This window comes from Ascaphus truei, chromosome 8, assembly GCF_040206685.1.
Source record: "Ascaphus truei isolate aAscTru1 chromosome 8, aAscTru1.hap1, whole genome shotgun sequence".
Classification (NCBI taxonomy): Eukaryota; Metazoa; Chordata; class Amphibia; order Anura; family Ascaphidae; genus Ascaphus; species Ascaphus truei.
The window spans coordinates 9,621,292-9,640,725 of record NC_134490.1 but is presented as its reverse complement, the minus strand read 5'-3'; the positions used below and the strand labels follow the sequence as shown (position 1 = coordinate 9,640,725).

Sequence of the window (19,434 nt, the reverse complement as noted above, 5' to 3'; positions counted from 1 at the left end):
TTAATAGGTCGTGTCCTAGTATCTGCTGCCAGCTCCAGATGCTTTCTGCTGACCTCGTTTCCCACAGCAAAGACAGTTCTCATTGGCAAACATCTGCGAGGGACAAACTGTCTGCTGCGTATAGACTGACCCACTGAGAAGACTGAGGCTTACATTCATTTTTTGGGGTGTACAGTATGAAAGGTGTGTTCAGAGAACATTATATGATTTTTAAGAAACTGTAAAATATTGTAATCAAAGGACTGCATAAGTTATAAAAACACAAGCACTGATATGCTTTGAACACATTTAAAATGGGCGCATGGAAACAGGAGCAAACCACACAGCTGGTCGATTTTTATTAGAATTTCAAATGAACGCAGACATCATGTATGCAAACAAGTCTAGGAAAAGGAAGCATGTGACAGTGGTGAAGTTTAGTCAGAATAGCAATACTGGAAAGGAATAGACAAAAATGTAAGGAACATTACCCGATCATGGATGGACACATGTTTCATTAGAAATATGGTGGCTTAGAAAAGCTTTTCTATTTGATAACCGTCACGGACAATGATTCCAGTCCTTCTACTGTACATAGGGGGGAATTCACAAAGCTCCAATAAGGCAATGGCAGATAATGTGGATTCGAGCTCCAGCACCCCTTGTTTAGTGAATCCCATCCGTACTCTGTCAGGCTTTATTCGCACATGCAATTTGCTTTGTTCTGGCAGTTACATAGTTATATAGTAGACGAGGTTGAAAGAAGACATACTGTATCTCCATCAATGTTCAACCTATACTACATGTAATGCAGATACTTATCCTATATCCTGTTAAATAATAGGAAACATGTTGACCAGGTTTGCAGATGCTTATGGGAAAATGAGGTCACATTAATTTATTTCAAATTGTTCCTCCATATTTTTAACTTCAAAAATATTATTTAACTGAAAGAGTTTATAAAGCAGCAATATCCCCGACTTGTTTTATGCTATGTCTTCTTTTCAAATAATCAAAACCCCCAGATTTTTTCCTCCCTTTTGGGAACTCGCTATTGTCATTGGGCCAACCTCACTCCTGTAAGCCAATAGAAAGCAGGCCATCGTTGTGACTTCAGTGACTGCTTTTAGTTACTGTACAGTATGTGCCATGTCGGGGGTAACATTGCAGTGCTCAGACATCAGCAGAATTGTATTGAAGGCCCCCCCCCGGTGTGGAAGGCATTAGATTAGTACAGTAAAACAATATTCAAAAGGAATGGGGGCATTTCTCCACATTATCTCACCCAGTGTTCTTTTTCCATGTTAATTTTACTAATAAAATATTGTTTTTATCTGCATATTGATTTTTTTGTGTGTTTCCAAATTTCAAGTTACTGTATAATCTTGAACCCACAAATTGTGCTGTAGAAGTCCTCTTATGAAGGACATGTTCCCCCCAATCATGTAACCCCATGCACTTGGATTGAATGGAACTACAGTAGCAAGCAACATAAAAGTGGAACCAGGGAAGCAAAAAGCAACATAACCAGTGAATATTAGCATGGGAATAACGTGATCTTTCATATTGTCCTTGCTGTAATGCATTCACTTCTCTAATGTGCAACCAAACGCTAGAGATGGGCGAATTTTTTTGGCAAACTTGGATCTGCAGCGGATCGACCGGTTCATTTGAATCACGGATTTCAGCGGATCAATCTCAAAAAGGGCGATTCGCGTTTTACGGATTTCGGATTATTATTACCAATACAAGTCTGCAACCCCTTATTGGATTCAACAAATCCGTCCACAGGTCGTATCCAGCGGATTGAATCTGCGCGGATTGAAACCGCCCAAATCCGTTTGCGGATTTTACAAAGCAAAATGGATTTTGGAGGTAACATCAGCGAAAATTCGGGAAACGGATTTGGGCGGATTCGCCCATCTCTACCAAACGCCTGTGTACGTTACATAACACTTCTCTCTACTACCTGTTTCTGGGCGCTAATCATACGTATACGAGAAGTACAGTTTTGCCCTGTACAGCAGGTTACTTTGTTTTGTTCTCAGTTTCTGCTTTTTCAACCTTTTGTCCGGTAAGAAACTGCCAGATCCCACCTCTGTAATGCTCATTTCCAAGTCCATACACAAAGGCGTTCACTGCGGGCGAAATCTTGGCCAAGATGGCTGGCATCTGCAAGAAGACACAAAAGTACTGTGTTGGACACAAAGTACTGGGCACTCACTGTATTAAGCATGTCAAGGGAATAACGCTACAGACATTTACTCACTTAACCATTGTCCTGCTTACCTAATTTTTATAAAACATGTTGTACTATTTTAACAAGCCGTCCCCTTTCTATATTTTCCTGCTGTCGTATCCCAGACATTTTTTAGCCCATTTTAAACATTACTGTTATTTTCCTTTGCAGTTACAGACTATGCTTTATCATGGGTATTATATAATACACAAAGGAAGAGGTGGAAGCAGCACGGATTTCCAAATACAGTTATTTATTATGCTATAAATAACCAACGTTTTTGCTGCACGCACCGCCATTCTTAACAAATTTGACACCCACTACAATTCAATATGCTGTTTTGTTCTCCAATGCAACTACAACACACACCACTGCGAAATGTTCAAAGAACTAGATTGGTCATCACTTGAGTCTAGGCGCAAAGTTAATCTTTCCTGTCTTGCCTTCAAATACTTTCTGGGCAAGCTACCCAGCTCTCTGAACAAGCTCCTCACCCCTACCACATGCAGCACTTATCACCTGAGATCAGACTCCAAAAGGCTGTTCATGGTCCCAAGGCTCAACAAAGTATCCGGCCGCTCCTCCTTCTCTTACTGTGCACCCCAAAACTGGAACAGTCTACCGGAGATTCTCACATCCACTACCAGTTTAAGTTCATTCAAAACCAAAGCTGTCTCACATTTTAATCTGGTCTGTAACTGTTATATATAACCATAATATATATTATCTTTAATTATGTGTAGCCCCGGTAAGAAATGGGGGTTATATATCTTTCTCCTACTGGTGTAAATCCTGTTAAGGGCAGGCCGCCAGTAGTTATCATGGGTTTTTCCCCCACATCAAGGCCTGCCTTGAGTGATAGAGGCAGGCCCCTGACTCTGCCTGCAGGCCTGAGACAGAGGGGAGGTCCTGTTGACATCATGAGGGGTGGGGCTGTCTAAAGTTAGTCTGCCTGTTCCTGTAAGTGACAAGTAGTTATGTCCTGGGAGCTGAGGAGTTGAGTTCTGTCTTGGGAGCAGAGAGTGCTGGAGCAGAGAGAGAGAGAGAGAGAGAGAGATGGTCTGGGAGTTTGAAGGAGAGGAGACGCTCAGCACCTTGAGTAGAGCTGATAGCACGGTAGTGCTGTGGACCAATGCCCCTCACCCTGCTGAGGGGGTGAGGGGGGGAAGATCTACCCTCACACAGAGAGTACATCCTGGAGGTGGGGGTTGGGGTATTGAAGCCCCAAACAGCCCATCCTGCTAGGGTACAGCCTGGAGGAGAGGAGTGGAGGAATAGACCTGTTACAATTGGAAGCACTGATGTATATGAACTGCTGCGGTGCATATGAACTGCTGCTTGAGTGCTGTGTTAAGGACAATAAAGAGACATTGCTGCTTTTATATAAAGACTGTGTGAGATCTGGATCATTTGCCCTGGGACCAGGGTTTCTCTGTAAGGGTCCCACCCCATATCCCTGGGGCGTATAGAGATGGAGGCTCTGCACCACAAGGACTGCTAAGAAGATGGAGGCATATACCCCAGAAGCCTGTCCCTGTTATCCCCACTACCAACGCGGGAGACTCAGGCCCTCCTGTTCCTCACAGGTATGCACCACCAACATACACGTAACCAGCCCTCACTACACCCTAGAGGTCCAATCTGCGACCGGGGAAGGGGGGGGGGGAAACATGGGTTACATTTGGAGGCGAGCTGCTGAGATCCAGAACAGGACAGGCTTTCAGTGAAGCAGAGCGGGAAGAGTGAAGTGCACCTTCCGTGCAAGTACTGGAGAGAGTAGGGCATGTAATACCAGGGGTAGTCAGGGGAGCGTGGATTCCCCCACAGTACGCCCTGGGTGCCCTAAGAGGGTGATGTAAGATGGGTGTGGAGCTATAGCTGTCCTAGTCCCCTGAGGCAGATAGTGTGAGGCAACTGGGGGGGTTAGCCTGTTAACTTGTCCAGGGACCATGGCCCAGGGCCCGCACTATGAGTGGCCAAAAGTAGGAGACACCCGTACCTTAGGGAGATGCCCGGGTACACTAGCCAGCACCCACATAAAACACACCACAGAGTACTTGTAGGAACTGTCAGCGAGTGCGGTGCACAGAGAAGGAGTTCTGCCTAGCCTGGGGTATGCCACATCATATCAGTGGGTAAAAGCATCAGTGAAAGCATGCAGAGAGCGTTTAGTGAACAGTGTGAGAACAGTCAGTGTCTAGGAACAAGCTATACACTAGACACTGAGAATAGTACAATTATACATTTGGAGGGCTCATCAAAGATGGCGGCCGTCACTACATGTGCTCCGCGGAGCAAGAAAGAGTTAAAAATGGCGACCGCAGCGCCATCCACGGCCCAGCAGTTAGCAGCCGAACTAAAATGGCGACTCCCGCCAATCCTGGATCGCACACGTGAACCGTGCAAAGAGACTGTCAGAGAAATGTGGAGGGAGATATGCAGAGGTTTGGCGCCAAACCCAGATCCCCTGCAAAAGGAGCGAAGTGGCGCGAAAGCCGAAAGCCCACCCACCTGTGCTGTGACTGGCCAACAGACAAGGCCACGTCACACTGAGAGAAGGAGTGCCCCTCATCATGTTTCCACCAGAGGGAGGGGGCACAAGGAGAACCAATCAGGAGCGTCCTCCCCGGGAGGGACAGGAAGTGAGAGCGAGGAGCTTCACTTTTGTCTGACATTCACAGAGAGCGGAGCTGAAACATTGAACTGTTCCACCCCTTAGCTAACTATGTCAGAACTGAGCACGACAGTTTTCCAACTCCCAGGAGGCTACCTGGTGGTGGAGATCGAGGGCCGAGAGTACCTCCGGTGTCTGTGCGTCCACTGCAGGACACCCGGAACGGCCGCAAGCACCAAAGCACGATGCCCTCAATGTGGCACGTAATTCTTATGGCCTAACAAACCATGGCCCATGCTAAAGACCCCTTGTGGTGCCTCTCCAGGAACACTAACGGAGGTGGGATAGACAGCGGACGAGGCTGCCCTAGTTCGCTGCACCACTACTGAGGTGGGAACCAAGGCCCAGCCGACTACAGAGTCGAGCGGAGATCCGGCGGAGAAGAGCGCGACCGCAGTGGAGGTACCGGAGCGGGCCCGTTTCATACCACTACCCACTGGCGGGGCCGCAATAGACCCAGGTGACTCCCTAGCGGAGGATCCGATCAAGTCGTCTTCGGAGGAAGAAGATGCCGTTTCATCTGTGGGGATGTGCCTACCAGCGAACCTCCCCAGCTGTAAGAAAGATGGCGGTCCACTTACCGGAGAGAGGGAGCATATGAGTCCGGACACCCACCGACGGCGAGCGCTGGTGCGGCCTGAGGCACGTAGAAGTCCCACGGCCGTGGTGACTCCCAGTGCAGCGGAGACGGGATCCGAGACGGCTCTGGAGAAAGCAGATGTCATCCGCCGGCAGCGGAGCGGTAAGGAGACTCCACCACCCCTTACTCCCGCCTGGCGAAGAAGGATCCTGCAGAGGGCAAGAAGGAGAGGCTTGCGCCCTACTTACCCATCCGCGGACTGGATGATCCACCACCGCCCCTTCCGGTCTTCGACGCACTTCCGGTGCGTGACCACGGAGCGGCTGGAGATTCCGCGGGTGGCAACGATGATGACACTTCCGGTTTCGGCTGGCACGGAGGCCCGGCGGCCATCTTTGCAGATGAGGAGCCGCCATGGTGGCTGCACTTGCCAACCTTGACCGGCGTTCACAGAGGAGCACGAAGCACGCCGGAGAGGGCAGGCAAGAAAGTGCCCAGTGGTTGCGGTATCACCCGCTTGCTGGACATTGAAACGGACATTGCCCCAGACCCAGCCCCTAGCGTCCTTGCCCCGGCCACTGCCCCTGCCCCGTCACGAGTCATGACACCGGGACCTAGCGGGGATAAGTTAAGTAAGAACCCCAAGTATTCCAAAGATTTGCGGGATTGGGAACTAAGTGACGAGGGATCTGATGGGGAAGTACCATATGATACTGTGATACGTATGCCTAACCATGTACCTTTTTCTCCTGTGCCTAGAGGGAGGGCCTGAGGGTCCCATACTACTGCTGAGGCCGGGCCTGTAAGTAAAGTGGTCCACAAAATGAATCCTACCATCTACATTAACGCTAAGGGTAGACGCAGCTGCTCGCGCTCTACAGAGGTGATCACGTCCAGTGTCTCATCACAAGCCGAGTCCGAGACAGGTACTTCTAGCCCCATGTCAGAGTACGAGCACAGTGACAAGTGGTGGGCACCCCTGTTCACTGGTTACCACAAAGGGATGGACCGCACCAGGTTCCTGTTGATCAGGAACAACATAGTTGATCTTTGGTGGGCGGTAGGTGCCTATACTCCCCAGGAGGTGGTGGATGAGTTAGAGCACAGATACCAGGAGATAGAGCAAAAACTCCTCATGCCTAAGGGGCCTAGTATATTGTATGATGACATTGCTCCTGCAGAACCAGAGTTTTGGGTACTGCCAAGCAGGGCAGGTCCTAAGAAACTGCCTAAGTTGAGCAGAGCAGACAGAGCCATAGTATTCAGGTATAGGCAGTTCCACAGGTACGAGTACCCTTATGTACCTGAATCCATAATGAGGGAAATAGAGGAGAACAGAGATAGTTGGCTCAGGGAGGCCGTACAAGAGTATTTGAGAACGAAGTTTGGTAAGGCGGGTTACTACAATGAGGACCGAATCAGTGAGGTGGTCCGGGCCTGGAGTATAGGGCGATGCATATACATGCACAGTGTGATATACCGTCCGGAGTCTGGGTCGGTGCAACCCTACTACATTACCATAACTGACCACAATGGGAGGAAGGTACGGAAGCCTGACCCGAAACATTATCATTAATGGTTCTCCCCGTTGGGAGTAACCGTGCTGTTGTATACCACCTGGTGAATGTTTCAAGTAATGTCATAATCTGCAATGCTTTGTTTCCCAGGTTTGTTCACCGCAGGATGGTGCTGCTAAAGTTAGGTCCAAGTGGGGACCATTGGATTCCACCTGAGGGAGAGTGTAACCCCGGTAAGAAATGGGGGTTATATATCTTTCTCCTACTGGTGTAAATCCTGTTAAGGGCAGGCCGCCAGTAGTTATCATGGGTTTTTCCCCCACATCAAGCCCTGCCTTGAGTGATAGAGGCAGGCCCCTGACTCTGTCTGCAGGCCTGAGACAGAGGGGAGGTCCTCGTGACATCATGAGGGGTGGGGCTGTCTAAAGTTAGTCTGCCTGTTCCTGTAAGTGACAAGTAGTTATGTCCTGGGAACTGAGGAGTTGAGTTCTGTCTTGGGGGCAGAGAGTGCTGGAGCAGAGAGAGAGAGAGAGAGATGGTCTGGGAGTTTGAAGGAGACAGGAGAGGAGACACTCAGCACCTTGAGTAGAGCTGATAGCACGGTAGTGCTGTGGAACAATGCCCCTCACCCTGCTGAGGGGGTGAGGGGGGGAAGATCTACCCTCACACAGAGAGTACATCCTGGAGGTGGGGGTTGGGGTATTGAAGCCCCAAACAGCCCATCCTGCTAGGGTACAGCCTGGAGGAGAGGAGTGGAGGAATAGACCTGTTACAATTGAAAGCACTGATGTATATGAACTGCTGCGGTGCATATGAACTGCTGCTTGAGTGCTGTGTTAAGGACAATAAAGAGACATTGCTGCTTTTATATAAAGACTGTGTGAGATCTGGATCATTTGCCTTGGGACCAGGGTTTCTCTGTAAGGGTCTCACCCCATATCCCTGGGGCGTATAGAGATGGAGGCGCTGCACCACAAGGACTGCTAAGAAGATGGAGGCATATACCCCAGAAGCCTGTCCCTGTTATCCCCACTGCCAACGCGGGAGACTCAGGCCCTCCTGTTCCTCACAGGTATGCACCACCAACATGCATGTTGCCAGCCCTCACTACACCCTAGTGGTCCAATCTGCGACCGGGGGGGAGTGGAGGGGGGGGGACATGGGTTACATATGCATGCAATTTCTTGTATATAATATATATACCCTGTTCACTTATGTAACTGTATTTCTAACCATGTATTATTTGTCATCTTAACCCTATGCCCAGGACATACTTCAAAACGAGCGGTAACTCTCAATGTATTACTTCCTGGTAACACATTTTATAAATAAATTCTCAAGGCGATGGCCATTCTCTTGCTAGTTCTGTTGACATGGACTTTTTGTAAGTTTCAGGGCAACATCTCACTGGTCCCACCCACACTACACAGCATTTAATGACTGGAACGCAGGCTTTTCTTACCATGCGGAGTTTCGGAGAAAGGATGGTCGCATCCTGAACGATGGCGTAAAAGCACAGAAGAGAATACGGCCCCCAACAAATCGCCAATGCCTTTACTGGTAAACCTGTGCTGAACTAAGGAGAAAGATTGGATAAGACACACTTAAAAGTGTTACCATAGCATAAACAAAAAACAAAATCCCTCGTTACAGTCATACACAATATAAAGAATGTCTGTGTTGATCACATAACAAAGGTGTAGGAATAAATGTAACAATATTTGTTGATCTGTGTAGCCTTCAACTTGAAATATCTAGCTGCTGAAATGTGAAATACTGCTTTATCTCTTTGACACATCGTCTGTTAGTATCGATCTGTCGCCTGCCACGGTTATGAAAGTCATGCATTAAGTAATTAGTATTTATTAGAACTTTGCGTTATTTGCCTGCCCCATCATTTTCACTGGATATCTGCAGCCACTGTTTGGATCATCCTCCTTCCTACGTCTCTTTTCCTTTCACGTGAATGGATACAACATCTCAAAGGGCTGCAAGGCAAGTCCGTTTGCGTGGACCTCAAAATCAATTCATTTTGAAGAGCCAAAGAGATTTATACAACATTGAAGCCATTGTTGTGGCATTACATCAGCATAAACCAAATGCTTAAAACTTTCACAGTAGAAACAATTCAATCAATTCACTAAACACAGAAAGGGGATTACCACGATTCCCCAGCAATCTTCTTCTGAGTAGCCCTAAGAATGTAGACGCTAAAATAAAAAGTGTTAGATGGTGTGGTGTACAGTATGTACCTTGAACTGCCCACTTTTCTTCAACTTCTGGTGTATTGACTGGTAAGCCGTCATCATGATGAACAGGGGGATTAGAAACTCAAAGAAGGCCAGAGGAAGAAGGAATGAGATGAAATTTCTGTCAAAGCAAAGGAGAAGGAGAAAGAACATTTGCTGTTAAAACCACAATATCATGTTGACTACTGGTCCACATTTAATTTTCAGACAACTATTCACTAGTGTAGGGATGGCAACCTCCAGTCCTCAATGGCCTGTTTTAAGGAAGTTCCTGCTTCAGCACAGGTGCTCAATCAGTCCCTGCCTCAGCTGAGGTGGCTCAATCAGTTCCTGCATCAGCAGAGGTGGCTCAACCAGTCCCGGCTTCAGCACAGGTGCTCAATCAGTCCCTGCTTCAGCACAGGTGTCTCAATCAATCCCTGCTTCCACAAAGGTTGCTCAATCAGTCCCTGCTTCAGCACAGGTGGCTCAATCAGAGGCTCAGTCTTTCACTGAGCCTCTGATTGAGTCACCTGTGCTGAAGCAGAGATATTCTTAAAACCTGACCTGTTGGTGGCCCTTGACGACTGGGGTTGGCCACCCCTGTTTTACAGTATTACAGCAGCCTCATATTCTATCTCTAATATATTGTTGACTCATTTAAACAGTTTCGGTTGAACCTTACCTGTCTCCCTTGGTGTAATCTAATGTACAGCAGGTCCTTAAAGGTTCATAGTCATATTCACCCCACCCAAAAAGGGGCATCACAGACCAGAAGGCAGAGAAGGCCCAGACAAACATTACCACTGATACTGCTGTGCTCCAGTGTAGCTTACTACCTGCAAAGATACACGAGGGGTTGTAATGTATAAACAAGCCTCTGATATTCTCTACACACAGCAAGCCATGATTGTGTGGGCTGTTAGGTGTTGTGGACAGAGTGTGCTTGGTCAGAAAGCAGGCAGTGGAAACGAATTAATCTCACTAACAACAACCAACACCTTTATGTAGACAGAAACAAATAAGGCAGAGCTTGGGAGCTTCTGAAAAGATACGTATTCTTCACTCTACATGTTACAGTGCCCACAATGCATCCCCAACACCCCTCTCCCATTAGCCGATGTCATCATCAATTAACCTGGGGCGCATTTAACTGTGCTGTAGTCGCTATAAATCAGTATTTTTCAAACCTCTCCCCGTTCCCCACATCACCATTCTATTAATATGAAAAAAAAAAAAAGTGCATTCACCTGGATGCAAGCACAGGGGTTATTCCCAAAACCTCGTGTGGCTGTGGGTCACGAGGAGAGGTTTGAAAACACTGCTCTAAAGCACTTGGTGGGCAAGAAATTGCAGAAAAAATTAGGGGAATCCCGGATGCCAGGAAAATGTGGGCAAATTGGAGCATATACAGCTGGCTCCAGGGAAAGTTCACCCTGAGGGCCTTCTAAAGTGGTGCCACTTGTGGAACAGAATCTTCGTAAATGGTCAACATGGCAATTCCAGTCTTGTCCATCTGCGATTTGCATGTAGGTCCTCTGACTTACTGTAGGACTTTGGTCCAGCTCCAAAGCATCACATGAATATGAATCTTATGGACTGAAAGAACACTAGGATGATGATGAGAAGAAAGAGCCTGGTTCTGCTTTTGTTGTAAGTCTTGAAACTGTAGTTCTGGGTTGAGACGGGCAAGGCAGGTCTTGAGACAACATCCCATGAGCAGCTTGACTGGGCTGACTCCAGTACTCAGCATGGAGTGACATGTTAAGAAAAGAGGAAATAAGCAAGCATTGTCAGCCAATCACCCTCACATCTTTGGTTGTCAGTACCATCAGTTCAGCTTGTCTAATTGCTTGTGGACAGCGAGAAGCAATAGTGAAAGCTCAAATTAGGTTATTTTTGACCCAAACTCTTGAATTCATCAGAGGTAAAAGCAGTTCCATTATCAGACACAAGGGCTTCTGGTGCCCCATGAGTTGCAAACAGCTGTCAAAGGGCAGTGATTGTAGCAGGAGACATTTATGATGAGACCAAAATCCCTTTGAAATATTTTGTGTAGGAATGACTATCAGGAAGTTCTTCCCTTGGAATATCCTAGCAAAGTCAATGGGAAGTAAGGACCAAAGCATCTTAGTAATTTCCCATACAAACATTGGGGCTTTTTGGTGGGGTCTGTCAAGTTGCTTGCCATGCCCTGAGCTCATACACAGTATAAATCTTTCCATGTCTGATTCAATCAATTCTGGGCCACCAGATATACCTTCTGGCTATAGTGCTTTTATTCCCACAATTCCTGGATGAGCTGCATGTAACATACCCAGGATGACTCAATGTCCTTTTTCAGGAGTGGCAACTCTTTTTTCCCCAAAGCAGACAGCCTTTAAGAGCTGACAGTTCATGTTGATGGTTTGCGTATGGCCGGAAGTCGTTTGCTGCTTTCCAGTCTCTCCTCCACACTCATTTTAGAACACGAGCCATCGTAGGGTACTTTATAGTCATTTTTTAAGATGCAAACTCAGTCTTCAGCCTCCAAGATAGCGTTCTTTCCCGGAATGCTTAATTCCCCAATCTTGCAGTTGCCACAAAAGTGTTGGGTATTGAGGAGAGAATTTGCTTGGGCAAGAAGCAGACAGTGGTAACTCGCAACACTTTATTCTGCTGCAGCAACGTACAGCACAGCGGAAAAAAACCCTGACGACTAACATTACAGGGACCAAGAACTATCTGACACATAAACAGAAACAAGGCAGAACCAGAGCGCTTCTAAGAAGATACATATTCTTCATATACTGTATGATACAGTGCCCTCTCTGCAGACACAACATGGGTTCATGCATTTATCCCAACAAATAAGGATAACAAATGTATTAAAACCTCCTTTGCTGCAGCTATTGGTAATATTCATATCATTATAAATCCAGTATTGTCGATGTACAGTAATATGGTTGTGTGTGGTTACTCATACATGGCTTTTGGGGGTATATATCTGTATTCAGTGTGTTAATGTTCAATATCCTTTCATATTTTCCTTTTGGTTTATTAAATAAGGATTTAAGTCATACTTCATCTTAAAATCAATGTAATACAAAATAAGGATTGATAGATTGATTATTCATTGGGGATGAATTTCCACATATTTATTTAATTTATTAAATGTTATGACAATCCAAAGACTCTTTAACACCAGGATTTTCTAATGATTTTTATTACAATCCCAATACTGTATGTTTTAACATCTTCAAATGTTCACCGTTCTTGAAACAGTTGGGGTATTAAAACAAATAGTAATTTTGAGGTTTTGTGAACTACAGTACGAATTAACCGCTATGTTATTTTGTGACCAGTAATGATAGAAGAGAAACTGAAGGCAGAACCCCCAAAAACATACTGTACAAAATACCACACGTAAATAAAAACGTATGATGTATCCATACTTTGTACCTGCCCTCGCTTAACCTACAGAGTGTTCCCAATGATCTGTGAAGTACAGTAGGTGTGTCTCAATGTATCTGCACTTACGAGTACAATACTGGTGGTAACGATCCCAGGCTATTGCAGCACAAGAGCTGATACTGGACAGAGCAGCCACAAAACCCTGGAATCCATGAATCTGGCAACCATCAGAGCCATATGGCCAGTACCTGTAAACAAGTTATAATCAATCAGTGAGGCCCCCAGCCCCTATACAATGAAATCAACCAAACTTAACTCTCAGGTATTTTTTGGTGGTAATTCATATTTTATTTTAGGGGCACTTATTTCCAGAATAAAATGTATTGACATGCTTATGGTAATATTTATTTCCAGTATACTATAGTCAATCGAATCTGCGTCATAATTGGTTCTTATAGGATGTTAAGAAAAATTGGGCCAGTTTTAATGTTCCAGTGGGCTTCTGATGAAGATGTGGATCATCGGCCCAAACATCTGTGCTTCCACAGTGCATTAAAGTATTACACTCTTTAGTCATCATTTATCAAAGTCTCCGTGCAGCAAAATTAGGGCAGAAAAAAACGCACCAGATTGATAAAAAAAATGTAACTCCATTGAAAGAAACAGGACTTTTTCCTTTGATAAATGTGCTGGTTCTGAGCCAGTGTTGGAGCCTGGAGATTTTATTAAATAACCCCATTTAGTGATGTGTAATCTATGACAGCCACACATGGGTCTCTTTACTAAAATGAGTGTAAAACTTGGGTATAAACACAACACCATATTTATCAAACAATTGGATTTTTCTCTTTGATAAATAAGGTTCAATAATTTTTTCACTGGTTGTGCAGCTCAGATGCTTTAGTAAATGACCCCCATAAACATAACATATGATGAACACCAGGGGTAGGGCAACTCCAGTCCTCAAAGGCCACCAACAGGTAGGTTTTCAGGCTATCCCTGCTTCTGCACAAGTGGCTTTGACTGAGTCGCTGATTGAGCCACCTGTGCTGAAGCAGGGATATCCTGTAAACCTGTCCTGTTGGTAGCCCCTGAGAACTGGAGTTGCCCACCCCAGATGTAGACTCAACACACAGATCTTGGCCAGTACTGCCAAGCTTATTTTCTGTGTGGCCGGCTCTTTTTGAAGCTCTCAGCACGGTTTTCTTCCATTCTTGGATGGCCAATAGCATATTTGCACTGTGTGGGTGAAGGGCCATTGCAATTGTTATTGCATGCTATTGTGTCACAGGCTTAGATTTTACCTCAAAAAGCTGGAAAAGGCAGCTACGAAAGCATTCATGCACAGCCCAGTATCGGCCACCGCAAGGCTTATTATGAGGAGGTTGCTAGGAGTTCTGAGCTCTCTGATTTTGTAGAAAGAAAGGATTGTCAATCCATTCAAAAGAAACCCAAGCAGAGCTGGAAGAGAGAAAACGATTACCCAAGTTTCCAAACAAAGCAGTAAAATAGGCAATCATATTTGCAACTACTGTACTGTAAAAATCCATCCTGTACCTATATCCTTATATATAGTTACATAGTTCCATAGTAGATGAGGTTGAAAAAAGACATGCATCCATCAAGTTCAACCTATACTAAATTTAGATGACAGATACTTTATGCTATAACCGTACTTACAGTATGTTGGCAAACAAAAAACCCCAGTGAAATATCATCCAAAGATATCTCATAAGGGGAAAAATAAATTCCTTCCTGACTCCAAGAATCGGTAATCAGATTACTCCCTGGATCAAGATCCTTCCCATGTTTACTTATTTGGTATATCCCTGTATACCTTTCCTTTCTAAAAAGATGTCCAACTTTTTTTTTTGAACAAATCTATTGTATCTGCCATCAGTCTCCATGGGTAACGAGTTCCACATTGTAACTGTAAAACTCTTTGATAAGGCGCAGATGCTGTGCGAAACGCGTAAGAGGTTTTTTTTCTCCCCTTGCTGTTTTTAATGTGCCAATAAATACGTTTTTGTACTAGCAGAGAGCAGTCCAGTCACGTTCTTTCCCCTTTAGCTGGAGCACCGACTCACAAACCTCTATTCTTACTATAAATAACCATTTCCTGTGTTGCTGGTGAAATCTCCTTTCCTCCAAATTATGGGATGCCCCCGTGTCCTTTGTACTGCCCGTGAGATGAATAGTTCTTTTGAAAGCTCCTTGTACTGTCCCCCAATATATTTGTATATAGTTATCATATCCCTTCATTTCATATCATATAGAGGAAAAGCAATATGGCACTTCCAAGATGTAGAATACTACATGCATGCCATGTAACTTGTCCCTTACCCTGTAAGTCAAATATTGGACACATACAGCATTGTATGTCACGGGAGGTTTGCAGCTGCCGTTTCATTGATGCACAAATGGAGGGAAATGGCAGTGCAACGAGCAAAAAAATGACAAACGCTTAATAATTGTCATCTCTCCACCATCTCCTCCACCATCTCCTCCACATCTCCTCCACCATCTCCTCCACCATCTCCTCTACTATCTCCTCTACCATCTCCTCCACCATCTCCTCCACCATCTCCTCCACCATCTCCTCCACCATCTCCTCCACCATCTCCTCCACCATCTCCCCCACCACCTCCTCCACTACCTCCTCCACTATCTCCTCCACTACCTCCTCCACTATCTCCTCCCACAAGCTCCATAACCAGACTGGAATGGGAAATGTGCCCCCGGGCATCCTGCCGCAACCAACTCTCCTTTGGGGTCTCTCCGCCGCAGCCCCTCTGCCTTTGGCCGCGAGAAGGTAAGTTTTAGGGTAGGTGGTTATCTTTAGGGGGTTTAGTGATTAGGGTATGAGATTGGGGTAAAGGGTTTTAGGGTAAGGGGTTAAGGTGTTTAGGGCAGGGGGTAGCGTTAGTATTAGGGGTTAATATTACGGGATTAGGGTAAGGGCTAAGGTTAGTGATTTACCTTTAGCGGGGAAGCGGCCGATGGCTGAACGAGGTGTGCAGCAGCTAAACGCCGGCGGTCATTTGGTTGCGGTGAAACGGCCACGGCCAAATGTCCTAGACCGTAATGAGACACATTGGGGCTTATTCTGTAAGCTCCGCTAATGCTGAATGGGGCGATCTGCACGAAAGTCAAGTCAATGGGGCTTTCCGTGCAGATGGCACGGCTCAGCACTGACGCAGCTTACAGAATAAGCCTCACTGTCTGCAAATGCGATACTATGCGATGTAATAACATTAAGGTGCACAATTAGCCTTTGCGCTCCTGTGCCGCTGGGGATACCAACAGTGCTTTGTTTTGCAAAATTAAAGGAGGGCCTGGCAGTAAAAGGTTAAAGTCCCTTTAGCAGCGTCAGGAATGCAGTAACTAAACATGGTGGGATTCCCTGTCAGCGCTGCACGAGCCGGCAACACGTCCCTGTGAAAATATTCATATTCTGAATATTAATAGGAGCAGTCCAACTGCTACACCAGGGGGTGGGGGGTAACTTCAGTCCTCAAGGGCCACCAACAAGTCCGTTTTTTTTGGATATTCCTGCTTCAGCACAGGTGACTTAATTGGTGGACCAGTCGTTGACCAAGCCACCTGTGCTGAAGCAGCGATATCCTTAAAACCTGACCTGGAGGTGGCCATTGAGGACTGGAGTTGGCCACTCCTGTGCTACACCCTCTCCCCCTTTATTCGTTTACGTGGGAGGGAAGCATGGGTTCCCTGGAACTAAACCGTGTTCATTTCTGTTTTGGGGATCTCCTGGTTCCCGAGATACATCATTGGAAAGGTAGCACTGGTACTTCTCTGTATGTAAATCCCCTATGTCATGCGGTTCAGTAGGAAGTCGCAACAGATGGTGTTGCAGTTTCCTATTGGTCTGCATGACGCTGGAGGTTTAAACCTCCATTTTATATTCCTTGGAGAGGATGGTACAGGCTGTGCCTTTACAGGTATGTAGCTAGGGACAAGGTGGCCTTGTGAAGCTCAATATAGCTTTCGCATGAGGACGCGGAATGCGTTAGGGTTCGCCGAGCATTAAGTCAACGCACTTTGCAATTTCATTTAATATGCTATGTTGTGAAATTCTCTAAAATCACCAGGTTTGCTTAACGCTGAGATCTTTCACTCACTGCCCGGCGAGATTTCGCTGAACGCTTACTACAGGGGAGATATTACTAGCACTTTGAGACTTGGCGAAACATTTCCCGGGGAATCAAATTTTGGGGGATAAATAAAAAAACACTTAAAATGTTGCATTTTGCACGTCTCTACTCATTATTAGCTCCAAAACCATGATACAGCTTCTGAAATGTTTTATTTTTAGATACAATGTGATGGTTCAATAAAAATTTATTTTATATGTGAAACGGTCTAATTTAAGCAGACAAAGTGTACATATTATGTGATGTGACTAACGTTCGCTCCAGAAAACCCACCCCCCCCCCCCCAGATCTTTAAATCAAGTCATCTTCATTTCTATAAACCAATCAGGGCAAGAACCTTTTTGCCCATTTTATCAGCATGGGACATCTTGCCGTCGTGTTCTTCGTATGCCTCTTGTATGTACCATTGTTCTGCGCAGTGTGATATGTGGATGTCTTATAAATAGAGAATAATAACCGTGCCATTGTTTCATGTATAACTCATCAGCATTTTAGGAGGAGATGTGATGAGTGGGTACGATCTTATATCAAATTGATTTCTTACCTTCAACTAGTAGAGCTGTTCCAATACCAAATACCTCAATCTCCGTGAATCCTTCGGGAATAGGGTAAGAAGTGACCATATTTACTAACTGGGATCCACAGCCTTTGCTCTGCTTTCTCTTCCCCAGGACTTGTACTGCTTCCTTTTAAAGGGACCACTGCACATGTAACACCATGCAAGTCATTATGTAAAACCCCCTTTTTTTTCCAGCAGTATTATTTAAACATCGCAATCCCCTGAAGAATTCCCTAATGATGTGAACGAGAGCACGATTCCTCCTCTATGCTCCAACAAGACCCCCCCCCTTCCACCTTTTCCAAATCGTATTTGCATGCCATGGTAAAAAGAATGTATTCATTGCATTGACAACACGGTTTTTGTGAAGACACGAATATGAAAAAACTGTCTGTTATCTTAATGCAACACAAGCAGAGCATGAAAAGGAACGGTGAAAGAGCAGAACACAAGGTCAACAGAGTGTTTGGCAGCTGGGAAGCAAGAACATATGTAAACGTTCTAATTGGGAACGAGACATAGAAGTATCTTGGTGGTTTTTTTTATTTCTCCATAAAAAGCATAGAAAGGAGACTTTTCACTGAGTGAGTGCCCTGCTGGCTGCTGCTACACACTTGCAAGCACATATTGCCAATGTCTCCTGGCCACAAAATTGGAATGAAATCACTGCAAAAATATTGCAGCAGATTTCAGTAAAGAATAAAGTCTCTAGTTGTTTTTAATTGGATTCTTTTTTTCCCCCATTGTTGTGACACGTGCGGTACCTTTTCATCTAGGAAACGTTGACTAATAGACCAGTCATTGTTGTGTGACTCTTTGGGTATCTTTTCAGCTAGGAAACGTTAACTTATAGACCCCATCATTGTTGTCAAGAGAAAATAAAGTGGGTGTAGCCCCCTGCATTTTAGGGTATATAGTAAGAGAAAGAAAAAATAGTTCGAACACCCAGAGTTGTGCGAAATGATTGCAAAAGTTTGTGACTTCTCCCAAATGTGCTGGTTTTTTTTTTTTGCATAAAAACTTTTTGGCGGGGTCAAATAAACGTGATGCGCAAGGTCACATGACCAAGGTGACCCAGTTTTGCAAAAAGAAATGAAAGACAATTTGGCAAAAATTCCCCGTATTTGATACATTTCACACAAAAAAAAACTAAAAATGTGTGAAATGGAAGCTCATTTTTTTCCGTTAACAATAATCCCATTAATGTTTTTGACGAATTTGCACTAAAAGTTGCAAAGTAAAAGCGTGACCAGTTCTCACATCTCTGACTCTGATATTTGTGTTTTTCTACCATTTATAGCAGCAATGCATTATTTGAGAGCTACTACATGAGAAAAACTTGCAATGCCTTATTTGGATACATTGCCTCTGTCAGTGAGTTTGGTTCCCTTAAAATGTTGGCAAAATATTTGAAACCAGTAAATGTAGTCAGAGAAACACATTAAATTCTTTGACGGGATGTGGGAGAAAATAGATGTTTTTCTAAATTGCGCAGGAGGCGGAGTCACCCAGAGGATGGTATATGTAACAGTAAATATTCAGGTGAGGGTTCCAGACACGTTACATAGTTCCAGTGGGAGGAATGCTAAGCATATTTCAGTTTGATGTCATATTCTGCTTATCACTCAATCCCTGTTGACACATTAGGGTGGCTGGATGTCGTGGAACAGGATTTTACATTTCGCTGTCTCCCTTTGCAGCTCATAGGATTCATTTCTCCCTAGTTTAGCTGCCTGCTATTTTCCCTGTCCCAGCAGCTAGCTGCATGTAAAAAGGCAACATTATTGTTACATGTTGTTTACACAGCCCTAGTCAGTGTTGGTTGCCTGCAATCTCCTATTCTCCTAGCTGAGAGTGGGCTATTCCTACCCCCCTGTCCTTGCTGACAGTTAGTATAGTCTCACTTCACTTCTAGTGTGACCCTTGCCCCTCACTTCCTTTTCAACCTGGACTCTGAGTGAGTACCGGCCTGCTATTTGCCCCAGCAAGGCCTTTCTGTTTTACACTGCCTTATCTTGATACACTGCACTTCAGAAAGAGAAGCACTCTCTACCAACACTACATCTGCAAGCACCTTTCTTCCTGTGATTTTT

At 45.2% G+C, this 19,434-nt stretch overlaps 1 protein-coding gene across 1 annotated transcript; it reads right to left on the bottom strand.

Annotated features, from left to right (window-relative positions):
- Positions 1–304: 304 nt before the first annotated feature.
- On the bottom strand, positions 305–17,541 carry RGR (retinal G protein coupled receptor). The gene is made up of 7 exons (XM_075610473.1): positions 17,327–17,541; positions 13,915–14,071; positions 12,737–12,858; positions 9,903–10,056; positions 9,242–9,359; positions 8,452–8,565; positions 305–2,151 (listed from the first exon to the last, which is right to left on the bottom strand). The coding sequence occupies exons 1-7, from the start codon at positions 17,403–17,405 to the stop codon at positions 2,008–2,010; spliced, it is 888 nt and encodes a 295-aa protein (XP_075466588.1). The 5' UTR covers positions 17,406–17,541; the 3' UTR covers positions 305–2,007.
- Positions 17,542–19,434: the final 1,893 nt, after the last annotated feature.